At 33.0% G+C, this 22,167-nt stretch overlaps 1 protein-coding gene across 1 annotated transcript in view; it reads left to right on the forward strand.

Annotated features, from left to right (window-relative positions):
- LOC142656671 (rhomboid-related protein 1-like) overlaps window positions 1-22,156 on the forward strand; it is a 27,278-nt gene extending 5,122 nt beyond the window's left edge. Inside the window, exons 2-4 of the mRNA XM_075831597.1 lie at window positions 16,203-16,303; window positions 18,548-18,608; window positions 19,235-22,156. Coding sequence (XP_075687712.1) covers window positions 16,203-16,303; window positions 18,548-18,608; window positions 19,235-19,506 — 434 coding nt within the window. The 3' untranslated portion in view covers window positions 19,507-22,156. The remainder of the gene's footprint in view (window positions 1-16,202; window positions 16,304-18,547; window positions 18,609-19,234) is intronic.
- Window positions 22,157-22,167: the final 11 nt, after the last annotated feature.

Raw genomic sequence — 22,167 nt, forward strand, 5'->3', positions numbered from 1 at the left:
AACTACTATAATACTGCCTCCTATATACAAGAATATAACTACTATAATACTGCCCTCTATATACAAGAATATAACTACTATAATACTGCCCTATATACAAGAATATAACTACTATAATACTGCCCCCTATATACAAGTATATAACTACTATAATACTGCCCCTATATACAAGTATATAACTACTATAATACTGCCCCTATATACAAGAATATGGCTGCTATAATACTGCCCCCTATATACAAGAATATAACTACTATAATACTGCCCCCTACGTACAAGAAAATAACTACTAATACTGCCCCCTATATACAAGAATATAACTACTATAATACTGCCCCCTATATACAAGAATATAACTACTATAATACTGCCCCCTATGTACAAGAATATAACTACTATAACACTGCCCTATATACAAGAATATAACTACTATAATACTGCCCCCTATATACAAGAATATAACTACTATAATACTGCCCCCTATGTACAAGAATATAACTACTATAATACTGCCTCTATATACAAGAATATAACTACTATAATACTGCTCCCTATATACAAGAATATGACTACTATAATACTGCCCTCTATATACAAGAATATAACTACTATAATACTGCCCTATATACAAGAATATAACTACTATAATACTGCCCCGTATATACAAGAATATAACTACTATAATACTGCTCCTATATACAAGAATATAACTACTATAATACTGCCCTCTATATACAAGAATATAACTACTATAATACTGCCTCCTATATACAAGAATATAACTACTATAATACTGCTCCTATATACAAGAATATAACTACTATAATACTGCTCCTATATACAAGGATATAACTACTATAATACTGCCCTCTATATACAGGAATATAACTACTATAATACTGCTCCCTATATACAAGAATAGAACTACTATAATACTGCCTCCTATATACAAGAATATAACTACTATAATACTGCCCCTATATACAAGAATATAGCTACTATAATACTGCCCCCTATATACAAGAATATAACTACTATAATACTGCCCCTATATACAAGAATATAACTACTATAATATTGCCCCTATATACAAGCATATAACTACTATAATACTGCCCCTATATACAAGAATATAACTACTATAATACTGCCCCCTATATACAAGTATATAACTACTATAATACTGCCCCTATATACAAGAATATGGCTACTATAATACTGCCCCCTATATACAAGAATATAACTACTATAATACTGCCCCCTATATACAAGAATATAACTACTATAATACTGCCCCCTATATACAAGAATATAACTACTATAATACTGCCCCCTATATACAAGAATATAACTACTATAATACTGCCCCTATATACAAGAATATAGCTACTATAATACTGCCCCTATATACAAGAATATAACTACTATAATACTGCCCCCTATATACAAGAATATAACTACTATAATACTGCTCCTATATACAAGAATGTAACTACTATAATACTGCCCCTATATACAAGAATATAACTACTATAATACTGCCCCTCTATATACAAGAATATAACTACTATAATACTGCTCCTATATACAAGAATATAACTACTATAATACTGCCCCCTATATACAAGAATATAACTACTATAATACTGCTCCTATATACAAGAATATAACTACTATAATACTGCCCCCTATATACAATAATATAACTACTATAATAATGCCTCTATATACAAGAATATAACTACTATAATACTGCTCCTATATACAAGAATATAACTACTATAATACTGCCCCCTATATACAAGAATATAACTACTATAATACTGCCTCCTATATACAAGAATATAACTACTATAATACTGCCCCCTATATACAAGAATATAACTACTATAATACTGCCCCTATATACAAGAATATAACTACTATAATACTGCTCCTATATACAAGAATATAACTACTATAATACTGCCCCCTATATACAAGAATATAACTACTATAATACTGCCTCCTATATACAAGAATATAACTACTATAATACTGCCCCCTATATACAAGCATATAACTACTATAATACTGCCCCAATATACAAGAATATAACTACTATAATACTGCTCCTATATACAAGAATATAACTACTATAATACTGCCTCCTATATACAAGAATATAACTACTATAATACTGCCCTCTATATACAAGAATATAACTACTATAATACTGCCCTATATACAAGAATATAACTACTATAATACTGCCTCCTATATACAAGAATATAACTACTATAATACTGCCCCCTATATACAAGAATATAACTACTATAATACTGCCCCCTATATACAAGAATATAACTACTATAATACTGCCTCCTATATACAAGAATATAACTACTATAATACTGCCCCCTATATACAAGCATATAACTACTATAATACTGCCCCTATATACAAGAATATAACTACTATAATACTGCCTCCTATATACAAGAATATAACTACTATAATACTGCCCCCTATATACAAGAATATAACTACTATAATACAGCCCCTATATACAAGAATATAGCTACTATAATACTGCTCCCTATATACAAGAATATAACTACTATAATACTGCTCCCTATATACAAGAATATAACTACTATAATACTGCTCCTATATACAAGAATATAACTACTATAATACTGCTCCTATATACAAGAATATAACTACTATAATACTGCTCCTATATACAAGAATATAACTACTATAATACTACACCTATATACAAGACTATAACTACTATAATACTTCCCCTATATACAAGAATATAACTACTATAATACTGCCCCCTATATACAAGAATATAACTACTATAATACTGCCCATATATACAAGAATATAACTACTATAATACTGCCCCTATATACAAGAATATAACTACTATAATACTGCCTCCCTATATACAAGAATATAACTACTATAATACTACCCCCTATATACAAGAATATAACGAATATAATACTACCCCCTATATACAAGAATATAACTACTATAATACTACCCCCTATAAACAAGAATATAACTACTATAATACTGCTCTCTATATACAAGAATAGAACTACTATAATACTGCCCCTATATACAGGAATATAACTACTATAATACTGCTCCCTATATATAAGAATATAACTACTATAATACTGCTCCCTATATACAAGAATATAACTACTATAATACTGCCCCCTATATACAAGAATATAACTACTATAATACTGCCCCTATATACAGGAATATAACTACTATAATACTGCTCCTATATACAAGAATATAACTACTATAATACTGCTCCTATATACAAGAATATAACTACTATAATACTGCCTCCTATATACAAGAATATAACTACTATAATACTGCTCCTATATACAAGAATATAACTACTATAATACTGCCTCCTATATACAAGAATATAACTACTATAATACTGCCCTCTATATACAAGAATATAACTACTATAATACTGCCCTATATACAAGAATATAACTACTATAATACTGCCACCTATATACAAGAATATAACTACTATAATACTGCCCCCTATGTACAAGAATATAACTACTATAATACTGCCTCTATATACAAGAATATAACTACTATAATACTGCCCCGTATATACAAGAATATAACTACTATAATACTGCTCCTATATACAAGAATATAACTACTATAATACTGCCTCCTATATACAATATAACTACTATAATACTGCTCCTATATACAAGAATATAACTACTATAATACTGCCTCCTATATACAAGAATATAACTACTATAATACTGCCCTCTATATACAAGAATATAACTACTATAATACTGCCCTATATACAAGAATATAACTACTATAATACTGCCTCCTATATACAATATAACTACTATAATACTGCTCTCTATATACAAGAATAGAACTACTATAATACTGCCCCTATATACAGGAATATAACTACTATAATACTGCTCCCTATATACAAGAATATAACTACTATAATACTGCCTCCTATATACAATATAACTACTATAATACTGCTCTCTATATACAAGAATAGAACTACTATAATACTGCCCCTATATACAGGAATATAACTACTATAATACTGCTCCCTATATACAAGAATATAACTACTATAATACTGCTCCCTATATACAAGAATATAACTACTATAATACTGCCCCCTATATACAAGAATATAACTACTATAATACTGCTCCTATATACAAGAATATAACTACTATAATACTGCTCCTATATACAAGAATATAACTACTATAATACTGCCTCCTATATACAAGAATATAACTACTATAATACTGCTCCTATATACAAGAATATAACTACTATAATACTGCCTCCTATATACAAGAATATAACTACTATAATACTGCCCTCTATATACAAGAATATAACTACTATAATACTGCCCTATATACAAGAATATAACTACTATAATACTGCCCCCTATATACAAGAATATAACTACTATAATACTGCCCCCTATGTACAAGAATATAACTACTATAATACTGCCTCTATATACAAGAATATAACTACTATAATACTGCTCCCTATATACAAGAATATGACTACTATAACACTGCCCTCTATATACAAGAATATAACTACTATAATACTGCCCTATATACAAGAATATAACTACTATAATACTGCCCCGTATATACAAGAATATAACTACTATAATACTGCTCCTATATACAAGAATATAACTACTATAATACTGCTCCTATATACAAGAATATAACTACTATAATACTGCCTCCTATATACAATATAACTACTATAATACTGCTCCTATATACAAGAATATAACTACTATAATACTGCCTCCTATATACAAGAATATAACTACTATAATACTGCCCTCTATATACAAGAATATAACTACTATAATACTGCCCTATATACAAGAATATAACTACTATAATACTGCCTCCTATATACAATATAACTACTATAATACTGCTCTCTATATACAAGAATAGAACTACTATAATACTGCCCCTATATACAGGAATATAACTACTATAATACTGCTCCCTATATACAAGAATATAACTACTATAATACTGCCTCCTATATACAATATAACTACTATAATACTGCTCTCTATATACAAGAATAGAACTACTATAATACTGCCCCTATATACAGGAATATAACTACTATAATACTGCTCCCTATATACAAGAATATAACTACTATAATACTGCTCCCTATATACAAGAATATAACTACTATAATACTGCCCCCTATATACAAGAATATAACTACTATAATACTGCTCCTATATACAAGAATATAACTACTATAATACTGCTCCTATATACAAGAATATAACTACTATAATACTGCCTCCTATATACAAGAATATAACTACTATAATACTGCTCCTATATACAAGAATATAACTACTATAATACTGCCTCCTATATACAAGAATAGAACTACTATAATACTGCCCTCTATATACAAGAATATAACTACTATAATACTGCCCTATATACAAGAATATAACTACTATAATACTGCCCCCTATATACAAGAATATAACTACTATAATACTGCCCCCTATGTACAAGAATATAACTACTATAATACTGCCTCTATATACAAGAATATAACTACTATAATACTGCTCCCTATATACAAGAATATAACTACTATAATACTGCCCCGTATATACAAGAATATAACTACTATAATACTGCTCCTATATACAAGAATATAACTACTATAATACTGCCTCCTATATACAATATAACTACTATAATACTGCTCCTATATACAAGAATATAACTACTATAATACTGCTCCTATATACAAGAATATAACTACTATAATACTGCCCTATATACAAGAATATAACTACTATAATACTGCCCCTATATACAAGAATATAGCTACTATAATACTGCCCCCTATGTACAAGAATATAACTACTATAATACTGCCTCTATATACAAGAATATAACTACTATAATACTGCTCCCTATATACAAGAATATGACTACTATAATACTGCCCTCTATATACAAGAATATAACTACTATAATACTGCTCCCTATATACAAGAATATGACTACTATAATACTGCCCTCTATATACAAGAATATAACTACTATAATACTGCCCCTATATACAAGAATATAACTACTATAATACTGCTCCTATATACAAGAATATAACTACTATAATACTGCCTCCTATATACAAGAATATAACTACTATAATACTGCCCCCTATATACAAGAATATAACTACTATAATACAGCCTCTATATACAAGAATATATCTACTATAATACTGCCCCTATATACAAGAATATAACTACTATAATACTGCCTCTATATACAAGAATATAACTACTATAATACTGCTCCCTATATACAAGAATATGACTACTATAATACTGCCCTCTATATACAAGAATATAACTACTATAATACTGCCCTATATACAAGAATATAACTACTATAATACTGACCCGTATATACAAGAATATAACTACTATAATACTGCTCCTATATACAAGAATATAACTACTATAATACTGCCTCCTATATACAAGAATATAACTACTATAATACTGCTCCTATATACAAGAATATAACTACTATAATACTGCTCCTATATACAAGGATATAATTACTATAATACTGCCCTCTATATACAGGAATATAACTACTATAATACTGCTCCCTATATACAAGAATATAACTACTATAATACTGCCTCCTATATACACGAATATAACTACTATAATACTGCCCCTATATACAAGAATATAGCTACTATAATACTGCCCCCTATATACAAGAATATAACTACTATAATACTGCCCCTATATACAAGAGTATAACTACTATAATATTGCCCCCTATATACAAGCATATAACTACTATAATACTGCCCCTATATACAAGAGTATAACTACTATAATACTGCCCCCTATATACAAGTATATAACTACTATAATACTGCCCCTATATACAAGAATATGGCTACTATAATACTGCCCCCTATATACAAGAATATAACTACTATAATACTGCCCCCTACGTACAAGAAAATAACTACTAATACTGCCCCCTATATACAAGAATATAACTACTATAATACTGCCCCCTATATACAAGAATATAACTACTATAATACTGCCCCTATATACAAGAATATAGCTACTATAATACTGCCCCTATATACAAGAATATAACTACTATAATACTGCCCCCTATATACAAGAATATAACTACTATAATACTGCCCCTCTATATACAAGAATATAACTACTATAATACTGCTCCTATATACAAGAATATAACTACTATAATACTGCCCCCTATATACAAGAATATAACTACTATAATACTGCTCCTATATACAATAATATAACTACTATAATACTGCCCCCTATATACAATAATATAACTACTATAATAATGCCTCTATATACAAGAATATAACTACTATAATACTGCTCCTATATACAAGAATATAACTACTATAATACTGCCCCCTATATACAAGAATATAACTACTATAATACTGCCTCCTATATACAAGAATATAACTACTATAATACTGCCCCCTATATACAAGAATATAACTACTATAATACTGCCCCTATATACAAGAATATAACTACTATAATACTGCCTCCTATATACAAGAATATAACTACTATAATACTGCCTCCTATATACAAGAATATAACTACTATAATACTGCCCCCTATATACAAGAATATAACTACTATAATACTGCCTCCTATATACAAGAATATAACTACTATAATACTGCCCCCTATATACAAGAATATAACTACTATAATACTACCCCTATATACAAGACTATAACTACTATAATACTGCCCCCTATATACAAGAATATAACTACTATAATACTGCCCATATATACAAGAATATAACTACTATAATACTGCCCCTATATACAAGAATATAACTACTATAATACTGCCTCCTATATACAAGAATATAACTACTATAATACTGCCCTCTATATACAAGAATATAACTACTATAATACTGCCCTATATACAAGAATATAACTACTATAATACTGCCCCCTATATACAAGAATATAACTACTATAATACTGCCCCTATATACAAGAATATAGCTACTATAATACTGCCTCCTATGTACAAGAATATAACTACTATAATACTGCCTCTATATACAAGAATATAACTACTATAATACTGCTCCCTATATACAAGAATATGACTACTATAATACTGCCCTCTATATACAAGAATATAACTACTATAATACTGCCCTATATACAAGAATATAACTACTATAATACTGCCCCGTATATACAAGAATATAACTACTATAATACTGCTCCTATATACAAGAATATAACTACTATAATACTGCCTCCTATATACAAGAATATAACTACTATAATACTGCCCCTATATACAAGAATATAACTACTATAATACTGCCCCCTATATACAAGTATATAACTACTATAATACTGCCCCTATATACAAGAATATAGCTACTATAATACTGCCCCCTATATACAAGAATATAACTACTATAATACTGCCCCCTATATACAAGAATATAACTACTATAATACTGCCCCTATATACAAGAATATAACTACTATAATACTGCTCCTATATACAAGAATATAACTACTATAATACTGCCCCCTATATACAAGAATATAACTACTATAATACTGCCTCCTATATACAAGAATATAACTACTATAATACTGCCCCCTATATACAAGCATATAACTACTATAATACTGCCCCTATATACAAGAATATAACTACTATAATACTGCTCCTATATACAAGAATATAACTACTATAATACTGCCTCCTATATACAAGAATATAACTACTATAATACTGCCCTCTATATACAAGAATATAACTACTATAATACTGCCCTATATACAAGAATATAACTACTATAATACTGCCTCCTATATACAAGAATATAACTACTATAATACTGCCCCCTATATACAAGAATATAACTACTATAATACTGCCCCCTATATACAAGAATATAACTACTATAATACTGCCTCCTATATACAAGAATATAACTACTATAATACTGCCCCCTATATACAAGCATATAACTACTATAATACTGCCCCTATATACAAGAATATAACTACTATAATACTGCCTCCTATATACAAGAATATAACTACTATAATACTGCCCCCTATATACAAGAATATAACTACTATAATACAGCCCCTATATACAAGAATATAGCTACTATAATACTGCTCCCTATATACAAGAATATAACTACTATAATACTGCTCCTTATATACAAGAATATAACTACTATAATACTGCTCCTATATACAAGAATATAACTACTATAATACTGCTCCTATATACAAGAATATAACTACTATAATACTGCTCCTATATACAAGAATATAACTACTATAATACTACCCCTATATACAAGACTATAACTACTATAATACTTCCCCTATATACAAGAATATAACTACTATAATACTGCTCCTATATACAAGAATATAACTACTATAATACTGCCCCCTATATACAAGAATATAACTACTATAATACTGCTCCTATATACAATAATATAACTACTATAATACTGCCCCCTATATACAAGAATATAACTACTATAATACTGCTCCTATATACAAGAATAGAACTACTATAATACTGCCCCCTATATACAAGAATAGAACTACTATAATACTGCCCCCTATATACAAGAATAGAACTACTATAATACTGCCTCCTATATACAAGAATATAACTACTATAATACTGCCCCCTATATACAAGAATATAACTACTATAATACTGCCCCTATATACAAGAATATAACTACTATAATACTGCCCCCTATATACAAGAATATAACTACTATAATACTGCTCCTATATACAAGAATAGAACTACTATAATACTGCCTCCTATATACAAGAATATAACTACTATAATACTGCCCCCTATATACAAGAATATAACTACTATAATACTGCCCCTATATACAAGAATATAACTACTATAATACTGCCCCTATATACAAGAATATAACTACTATAATACTGCCCCCTATATACAAGAATATAACTACTATAATACTGCCCCTATATACCAGAATATAACTAATATAATACTGCCTCCTATGTACAAGAATATATCTACTATAATACTGCCCTCTATGTACAAGAATATAACTACTATAATACTGCTCCTATATACAAGAATATAACTACTATAATACTGCTCTCTATATACAAGAATATAACTACTATAATACTGCCCTCTATATACAAGAATATAACTACTATAATACTGCCCTCTATATACAAGAATATAACTACTATAATACTGCCCCCTATATACAAGAATATAACTACTATAATACTGCCCCCTATATATAAGAATATAAGAATATAACTACTATAATACTGCCCCTATATACAAGAATATAACTACTATAATACTGCTCCTATATACAAGAATATAACTACTATAATACTGCTATATACAAGAATATATCTACTATAATACTGCTCCTATATACAAGAATATAACTACTATAACACTGCCCCTATATACAAGAATATAGCTACTATAATACTGCCCCTATATACAAGAATATAACTACTATAATACTGCCCCCTAAATACAAGAATATATCTACTGTAATACTGCTCCTATATACAAGAATATAACTACTAGAATACTGCTCCTATATACAGTAATATAACTACTATAATACTGCCCCTATATACAAGAATATAACAATTATAATACTGCCCCTATATACAAGAATATAACTACTATAATACTGCCCCTATATACAAGAATATAACTACTATAATACTGCCCCTATATACAAGAATATAACTACTATAATACTGCTCCTATATACAAGAATATAACTACTATAATACTGCTCCTATATACAGGAATATAACTACTATAATACTGCTCCTATATACAAGAATATAACTACTATAATACTGCTCCCTATATACAAGAATATAACTACTATAATACTGCTCCCTATATACAAGAATATAACTACTATAATACTGCCACCTATATACAAGAATATAACTACTATAATACTGCCCCCTATGTACAAGAATATAACTACTATAATACTGCCTCTATATACAAGAATATAACTACTATAATACTGCCCCGTATATACAGGAATATAACTACTATAATACTGCTCCTATATACAAGAATATAACTACTATAATACTGCCTCCTATATACAATATAACTACTATAATACTGCTCCTATATACAAGAATATAACTACTATAATACTGCCTCCTATATACAAGAATATAACTACTATAATACTGCCCTCTATATACAAGAATATAACTACTATAATACTGCCCTATATACAAGAATATAACTACTATAATACTGCCCCCTATATACAAGAATATAACTACTATAATACTGCCCCTATATACAAGAATATAGCTACTATAATACTGCCCCCTATATACAAGAATATAACTACTATAATACTGCCCCTATATACAAGAATATAACTACTATAATATTGCCCCCTATATACAAGCATATAACTACTATAATACTGCCCCTATATACAAGAATATAACTACTATAATACTGCCCCCTATATACAAGTATATAACTACTATAATACTGCCCCTATATACAAGAATATGGCTACTATAATACTGCTCCCTATATACAAGAATATAACTACTATAATACTGCCCCCTACGTACAAGAAAATAACTACTAATACTGCCCCCTATATACAAGAATATAACTACTATAATACTGCCCCCTATATACAAGAATATAACTACTATAATACTGCCCCCTTTGTACAAGAATATAACTACTATAATACTGCCTCTATATACAAGAATATAAACTACTATAATACTGCTCCCTATATACAAGAATATGACTACTATAATACTGCCCTCTATATACAAGAATATAACTACTATAATACTGCCCTATATACAAGAATATAACTACTATAATACTGCCCCGTATATACAAGAATATAACTACTATAATACTGCCCCGTATATACAAGAATATAACTACTATAATACTGCCCCTATATACAAGAATATAGCTACTATAATACTGCCCCCTATGTACAAGAATATAACTACTATAATACTGCCTCTATATACAAGAATATAACTACTATAATACTGCTCCCTATATACAAGAATATGACTACTATAATACTGCCCTCTATATACAAGAATATAACTACTATAATACTGACCCGTATATACAAGAATATAACTACTATAATACAGCTCCTACATACAAGAATATAACTACTATAATACTGCCTCCTATATACAAGAATATAACTACTATAATACTGCTCCTATATACAAGAATATAACTACTATAATACTGCTCCTATATACAAGGATATAACTACTATAATACTGCCCTCTATATACAGGAATATAACTACTATAATACTGCTCCCTATATACAAGAATATAACTACTATAATACTGCCTCCTATATACACGAATATAACTACTATAATACTGCCCCTATATACAAGAATATAGCTACTATAATACTGCCCCCTATATACAAGAATATAACTACTATAATACTGCCCCTATATACAAGAGTATAACTACTATAATATTGCCCCCTATATACAAGCATATAACTACTATAATACTGCCCCTATATACAAGAGTATAACTACTATAATACTGCCCCCTATATACAAGTATATAACTACTATAATACTGCCCCTATATACAAGAATATGGCTACTATAATACTGCCCCCTATATACAAGAATATAACTACTATAATACTGCCCCCTATATACAAGAATATAACTACTATAATACTGCCCCTATATACAAGAATATAGCTACTATAATACTGCCCCTATATACAAGAATATAACTACTATAATACTGCCCCCTATATACAAGAATATAACTACTATAATACTGCCCCTCTATATACAAGAATATAACTACTATAATACTGCTCCTATATACAAGAATATAACTACTATAATACTGCCCCCTATATACAAGAATATAACTACTATAATACTGCTCCTATATACAAGAATATAACTACTATAATACTGCCCCCTATATACAAGAATATAACTACTATAATACTGCCTCCTATATACAAGAATATAACTACTATAATACTGCCCCCTATATACAAGCATATAACTACTATAATACTGCCCCTATATACAAGAATATAACTACTATAATACTGCCTCCTATATACAAGAATATAACTACTATAATACTGCCCCCTATATACAAGAATATAACTACTATAATACAGCCCCTATATACAAGAATATAGCTACTATAATACTGCTCCCTATATACAAGAATATAACTACTATAATACTGCTCCTATATACAAGAATATAACTACTATAATACTGCTCCTATATACAAGAATATAACTACTATAATACTACCCCTATATACAAGACTATAACTACTATAATACTACCCCTATATACAAGACTATAACTACTATAATACTTCCCCTATATACAAGAATATAACTACTATAATACTGCCCCCTATATACAAGAATATAACTACTATAATACTGCTCCTATATACAATAATATAACTACTATAATACTGCCCCCTATATACAAGAATATAACTACTATAATACTGCTCCTATATACAAGAATAGAACTACTATAATACTGCCCCCTATATACAAGAATAGAACTACTATAATACTGCCCCCTATATACAAGAATAGAACTACTATAATACTGCCTCCTATATACAAGAATATAACTACTATAATACTGCCCCCTATATACAAGAATATAACTACTATAATACTGCCCCTATATACAAGAATATAACTACTATAATACTGCCCCCTATATACAAGAATATAACTACTATAATACTGCTCCTATATACAAGAATAGAACTACTATAATACTGCCTCCTATATACAAGAATATAACTACTATAATACTGCCCCCTATATACAAGAATATAACTACTATAATACTGCCCCTATATACAAGAATATAACTACTATAATACTGCCCCCTATATACAAGAATATAACTACTATAATACTGCCCCTATATACCAGAATATAACTAATATAATACTGCCCCCTATGTACAAGAATATATCTACTATAATACTGCCCTCTATGTACAAGAATATAACTACTATAATACTGCCCCTATATACAAGAATATAACTACTATAATACTGCCCCCTATATACAAGAATATAACTACTATAATACTGCTCCTATATACAAGAATATAACTACTATAATACTTCTCTCTATATACAAGAATATAACTACTATAATACTGCCCTCTATATACAAGAATATAACTACTATAATACTGCCCTCTATATACAAGAATATAACTACTATAATACTGCCCCCTATATACAAGAATATAACTACTATAATACTGCCCCCTATATATAAGAATATAACTACTATAATACTGCCCCTATATACAAGAATATAACTACTATAATACTGCTCCTATATACAAGAATATAACTACTATAACACTGCCCCTATATACAAGAATATAGCTACTATAATACTGCCCCTATATACAAGAATATAACTACTATAATACTGCCCCCTAAATACAAGAATATATCTACTGTAATACTGCTCCTATATACAAGAATATAACTACTAGAATACTGCTCCTATATACAGTAATATAACTACTATAATACTGCCCCTATATACAAGAATATAACAATTATAATACTGCCCCTATATACAAGAATATAACTACTATAATACTGCCCCTATATACAAGAATATAACTACTATAATACTGCCCCTATATACAAGAATATAACTACTATAATACTGCTCCTATATACAAGAATATAACTACTATAATACTGCTCCTATATACAGGAATATAACTACTATAATACTGCTCCTATATACAAGAATATAACTACTATAATACTGCTCCCTATATACAAGAATATAACTACTATAATACTGCTCCTATATACAGGAATATAACTACTATAATACTGCCCTCTATATACAAGAATATAACTACTATAATACTGCCCCTATATACAAGAATATAACTACTATAATACTGCTCCTATATACAGGAATATAACTACTATAATACTGCTCCCTATATACAAGAATATAACTACTATAATACTGCCTCTATATACAAGAATATAACTACTATAATACTGCCCCCTATGTACAGGAATATAACTACTATAATACTGCCCCCTATATACAAGAATATAACTACTATAATACTGCTCCTATATACAAGAATATAACTACTATAATACTGCTCCTATATACAGGAATATAACTACTATAATACTGCCCCCTATATACAAGAATATAACTACTATAATACTGCCCCTATATACAAGAATATAACTACTATAATACTGCCCTCTATATACAAGAATATAACTACTATAATACTGCCCCTATATACAAGAATATAACTACTATAATACTGCTCCTATATACAGGAATATAACTACTATAATACTGCTCCTATATACAAGAATATAACTACTATAATACTGCTCCTATATACAGGAATATAACTACTATAATACTGCCTCCTATATACAAGAATATAATTACTATAATACTGCCCTCTATATACAAGAATATAACTACTATAATACTGCCTCCTATATACAAGAATATAACTACTATAATACTGCTCCTATATACAAGAATATAACTACTATAATACTGCTGCTATATACAAGAATATAACTACTATAATACTGCCCCTATATACAGGAATATAACTACTATAATACTGCTCCTATATACAAGAATATAACTACTATAATACTGCTCCCTATATACAAGAATATAACTACTATAATACTGCCCCTATATACAAGAATATAACTACTATAATACCGCCCCCTATATACAAGAATATAACTACTATAATACTGCCTCTTATATACAAGAATATAACTACTATAATACTGCCCCCTATATACAAGAATATAACTACTATAATACTGCCCCCTATGACAGGAGTATAACGTCATATTGTATGTTCTTTTCCCAGGATCCCTTGCTGTGTCGGTCACAGATATGAGAGCACCCCTAGTTGGAGGATCAGGCGGTGTATATGCGTTGTGTTCTGCCCATCTCGCTAATGTTGTTATGGTGAGTTAATAAATCCTATAAATCTGGACCTGAAAATCCAATATAATAATAGAGGTGGATCTTCTCAGAGCGTTGTACTGGGAACATACATGTAGTAAGGTGTGGGATTGCCAAACAAAAAATGGCGTAGAGAGCCTTGCGGCAAATCAATGGCGGACGCTCAATACAATGAGTGACCTCCATAAAAACGGCTGTGTTCTTGTCAAACAACGAGTACATTGATGAGAGCCGCACAAAAAAAACAAAAAGCAGGATGGATAAGGGGCTCGGTTCTCTCCTGCTGCTATCCAGTAGCCCGAGTCACTGTCTGCGACACTTCTGACATGAGGGGAGGTGACAGCCGGGAGATGGCGTGCGATGTACGGAGCGGAGTTACACCGCTGGAGGATTATTATAGGAGGAGACCGGACCTGCAGCATAAGGGAGGGGGTGATGTCATTACAGGACCTGTCACTGCGCGCACAATAACAGGACGACCTAATAACAGGACGTTTAGTAGGAGTGTGGCCTAGTCAGCGTTGCCATAGCAACTACATCCTGACCTAAATTCAATCAAAAGGAGAAGTCGGCTTTAATTCATCTCCTGACATGTTACAGAGACGCGCTAGGAGATGCAATCATTCATCCCCCCGTTATGACAGGTCACCGTGACTACAGGGGCAACGTGGCGCAAATCTGTATGGAGAATAAGAGTAGCCGGCGACTTCTGAACTGCATTACAAATTGCACAACTTTTTTTCGCATCACTCACATCTCCCAAATTTTGAATCCCCATTCACGAAACATTTTTAAAACCAGATCCACTCAGCGACGTTTACAAATCCTTCCAAAAAAGCCGACTTTGAAGCAGATTTGCCTATTATCCCCGTCTAGTTCCAGTTCACAGGACAAGTCTGTGAAAAACGGGGCGTTTAGGACCTACTGTTACAACATTAGAGAACTATATGTCACCTTGTAGTCCCTGCCTTAAAGGGAAAAAACAGGAACAACTGAGACGGTGTTATGCCGGGTGATCAGCATAAAGGGGCGGAGCATGACTACACCGGGCATAAGGCCCCCTGCACACAGCCGTGATCCGTGATTACGGGTATGGAGGGGCCGCGGACTGTCACCCGCATTTTTTGGGCTGTGCTCCCATTATAAAGTATAGGAGCACGGTTGGCAAAATTACAAAAAGTACTATATTGTGCGGGTCCTTTCTACGGCCTGGATACTTACCCGTAAACATACCGGAAAGGGTCTGTGGGCCATAGAAACGAATGGATCAGTATTTTGATCTGCAATTACGAATCCGTACTGTAATCATGTTTTCAGTACGGGACAGTTGTCCTGCAGCGAGGCAGGGACTCCTAGCGTCGTACATAACTATGATGCTAGGAGCCCGGCTCCCTGCAGTGTGTTCGGTCCGGGACTTGCGGCCGAAATACGTTCCGTCCATTACGGACCGAACATGCTCGTGTGAATCCAGCCTTACACAGTGGATGTTTTTCTGGAGTGTTCCTTCAAGAGTACATTCAGACAATATTCTTTATGCGAAGGACCTGCTCTTACATATTGGCATATGATGTCCGCATAACCAAGTTTCTCCATTAAAGGGGTTATTTCATCGTAGACAACCCCTTCTACAATGCTGCCCGTGTGGCGATCAGCTGATCTCGCAGCAAACAGGTCATTTTGCAGGAGGAAACCGCGGCCATCCAAGCATTTCATCTGCAGCGCCTTCTGCTGGGAAAGCAAAGTATCGCATGACTGCTATTCAGATGAACACACCCCCCCCCCTGTAATACAAAGACGGCTCGAGTCCGCCAGATCGGGAGCCGCTCATTCACAGCAGCTCTCCCTTCTGGCTCACAGAGGGGTCCCCCTCTATGATGTCCATATGATGTAATGGGGCACATGGACAGGGGTTGTCTACGTGAGACAACCCCTTTAATACTGCCTGCTAGTGCGCCCTGATCTATAATGGCACCATGTCCTTATACACAATGCCAACTAGACTGCCCCATTAACAGTGCCAGAATGTCCTCAAAAACTATGCCGATCAGAGAGTGCCCCTATAATCCGTGCCAGCCGGAGCATGTTCCCTTAAATCGACCCTTTTTGTGGTACTCTCGGACAATCCTGCATATTATAGCATACGGACAGCGGTTTCCCCTCACGTGTTTGTGTTTTTTCCCGTTTTATATAGGATGGTGACGGTGATGTATTCAGAGCTAATAAGGTCTCATATTTTTCCTTTGGCAGAACTGGGCCGGGATGCGCTGCCCTTACAAGGTTCTCCGAATGGTTCTGGCGCTGGTCTGTAGTAAGTATCGACAGAACAATGCATTGTGGGAAATATATCATGCTATCACATCGTGTATTAGGACACAAGTAAAAACCTTATAAAAAAAAATAATGACATTTAAAGGGATTCTCCACCTAAACCTAAGATTGATAAAAATGATGATTATGCCAGAAAGAGATAGAGGGACGGCCCGGCCTCCTACCCCCTTTCCTGCCCTCAGGTTTTGCCTGAAACAGAGTAATCTGAAGCAGACTTGTTGCTAGGGCATAGCTGCCTGACAACACCCTAGCTATCAGGCAGTGTATCCATAGCAACCAGTCTGTCTCAGTAGAATTAGTCCGCAATTACGGACCCATTCATTTCTATTGACCACGGACACCTTCCCATATATTTACGGGCCATAGAAAGCCACCGCAAAAGACAGGACATGTCCCATCTTTTGCTTTTTACGGACCGTGCTCCCATGCTTTGTATGGGAGCATGGGCCGAAAATACGGGTGGTTGTCCGCGGACGTCAGCGCCCGTGTGCACGAGGCCTTAGATATTAAGCTCAGAGTTAATCAAATTTTACTTTAAAAAAAAATAAAAAATTAGGTGGTGAACCCCTTTAAATTTAGGGGTGACACTCTTCTCTGTCTCCACAGTGAGCTCAGAGGTGGGGCGCGCAGTTTGGCTTCGTTTTTCCCCTCCTTTACCAGCAGCTGGCCCCCAGCCCAGTTTCATGGCGCACCTGGCAGGCGCGGCTGTTGGCGTCAGCATGGGATTGACCATCTTGCGCAGCTACGAGGAGAACCTTCAGGACCAGTGCGGCTGGTGGGTAATCTTGCTTTGCTACGCCACCTTCCTGGCATTTGCGATTTTTTGGAATGTGTTTGCTTATGACCTGCTTGGCGTCCAGATCCCGCATCCTCCATGACCTTCGCCCCTGTACGCATCACACCCTCCAAAGACTTATTCTGGTGCTGAATCGGGAAGAACTTGATTGTCGACAAATCGCCGCGGCCTCCTCCAGCAGGACGGAAATCGACAAGGAGAAAGATGATGGGGGAGAAAAAACGACCCCCTCACCTCTGTCCACTACAGCAGAGTGATGTGATGACGTTGGCTATGTATATATGCGGTCAGGTGATTTTTATAATCAGATTTTTTTCTTCTTTTTGCCGCCTGTATATTGAGTTAGGAGGTGGGTTATCATCAGGCGATTACACCCCAAAATATTCACCTCCTTCATCCTCTCCATGATTGAACTGCAGGGTTATTTCTACACTGTGATATCATAGCGGATACCGGTCTACTGGCCCTTTAAGAAGGTGCGAGATCGAAATGATACGGCCGGCTTTACTACCGACACTAGCATACGCTGCCCACTAGTGGTTGGCGGCAGTATATATATGTATATAGCTTATTCGTTTGTAGGGTTGTAACGGTCAGCTCTGCAAGCACAAAATTTTAAGTTTGCCGCTCCTTTAAGAGCATTTTTCCCCCTCAAAGTCCTTTAGTCGCCCTCTCTCGTATCACCGCATAACAAAGGCGATTTGCCATTCCGGGGTATGGAAAAGCTGGGTGATATGGGGGCTGCAAAGGCATCCATATTTGTAATCACCCAGCTTTCCCAGAAATACCTAAATATATTAGACTGAAAGACATATTTACTGCATTTTATTTTTTTTAAAGGGAAAGTGCTCTTTTAATTAATTGCTAGATGCCTTAAATTTCCTATAATTATGAACCATTTACCTCACGTTGGGCCAGGCTACCAAAAAGGGCGCACTTTTTAGCAGTGACATGGAGGCTGGTAAATTGGCTTGATGAGATAACGGGCCTGTCCAAAGGTTCTCGTCATAAGAAGCTGCGGAGAGTAACCATGGCAACGTCAACGCGTGTCTGACATAAGATTAATAAGTCTGCCGCTTCCACTGTTCTTTAATTAGAACTTTTGAGGCAAAATGTAAGACAGTGATAGTCAAAATCTACACGAGTAGCTTGGCTTTACCAATATTGTACCAATTTTGAGTAATCCTCCAGAGCTGCATTCAGAATTCTGCTGGTTTCCCAGAAAGCAGTGCATCGTGGGAACTCAGAGACAGCGAGGTGGAAGTAAACCACTGTCTGTTTCCAAGGGCAACCAGGAGAACTAGGGGGGCAGCTCTGGATGTGTCTAGAGAAAAGGCTACAACATAACCCCAAACCAGGTGTAAAAACAGTAAAGCAAAGTTGCGCCTCATGATCGCGCCTGACGATAACCCATCTCTGACATTTTGTAGCACTCACAAAGTTGCCTCAGTTTTCGGCCTCTCAAAAACATCTCGTCATTTTTGTCGGCCTATCAGCCTTACAATGACCCCAGCAAAGAGGAACACGGCGCCAATTTCTGCAACTTACCGGTAAACGTTTTGATAGGAGACACATGAATGTTAATTGGCTTTTATAACTTTTCTTGATCTGCGGCCTAGAAAACGGTTGGAAAAAAAAAATTCCAGTCAGACAATCCTCGCAATACATAAATATATCTTCAAGAGGTTTATAGGAGCGTTAAAACATATTTTACCTTACATATTGCGGTCTGCATGAAAATGAAGGCTATCGGCAATCTATATCGGCCATTTCTCAAGTCAGACTATTAGCCAGCGGCCATTTTGATCAAAAACTACCAATTCTGGGTGAGAGAAAATCAAAAAGGCCTTATTGCCCATAGCAACCAATCAGAATTCACGTTTCATTTTTCCTGTGCAGCTTAGGAATGCCAGCTGATCTTTGATTGGTTGCTATGGGCAATAACACACCCCTAACCACACACTAAGATTAATTTCAAAAACTGTCTTATAGCCCATAGCAACCAATCACAGTGCAGCTTTCACTATTCCAGAACATTTCCAGAAATGAAAAAGTTAAGCTCTGATTGGTTGTTATAAGCAACACAACAGGGAGGGGGGGGGGGGGGACGACACCAATTTTGGCATCCAATAAGAATTGGCTTTGAATAAGACAACCAATACTGATGTAAGATAAACTGTAGTGGCAGACATTTTGAATAAGAGAAGCCATTTTGAATAAGCCAACAGATTGTGAGGTAAAATTAAATGGCAGCCATTTTGAATCACAGGATGATCATGCACAAGATTCAATTTATACAAAAATATATATATAGTATATAAAAAAAAATATTAAAATTAAAAGGCAAATTTATGTATTTAAGAAAATTATTTATTTCAGAATAGACAGTAAATACAAAAAAAGCCAAATTTAACGAGCAATATAGAATAGGAAGAGATTCTTATATATACATATATTTATTATGCGGAGAATAATATAACGAAGGCGTATTTAGGACGCCATATTTTATCGCCCTATTAACCTGTCCCTCTGCATTTAACCCTTGACATATGTCTGAAGTGCCAAAATAAAAAACCGCAGCTAAAGTAGTCACGAGCAGGGACGAACCCCTTTGTTTTTTTTATGATTGGTGAAGGAGATTGTGCCATAAAGTTTTTTGTTTATACCGGGAAGATTGTACGAAGAAAATTACAATGACTTAAAAAAAAAAAAAGACTGAATAAAATCAACATGCTGTACATGA

This window comes from Rhinoderma darwinii, chromosome 6, assembly GCF_050947455.1.
Source record: "Rhinoderma darwinii isolate aRhiDar2 chromosome 6, aRhiDar2.hap1, whole genome shotgun sequence".
Taxonomy (NCBI): Eukaryota; Metazoa; Chordata; class Amphibia; order Anura; family Rhinodermatidae; genus Rhinoderma; species Rhinoderma darwinii.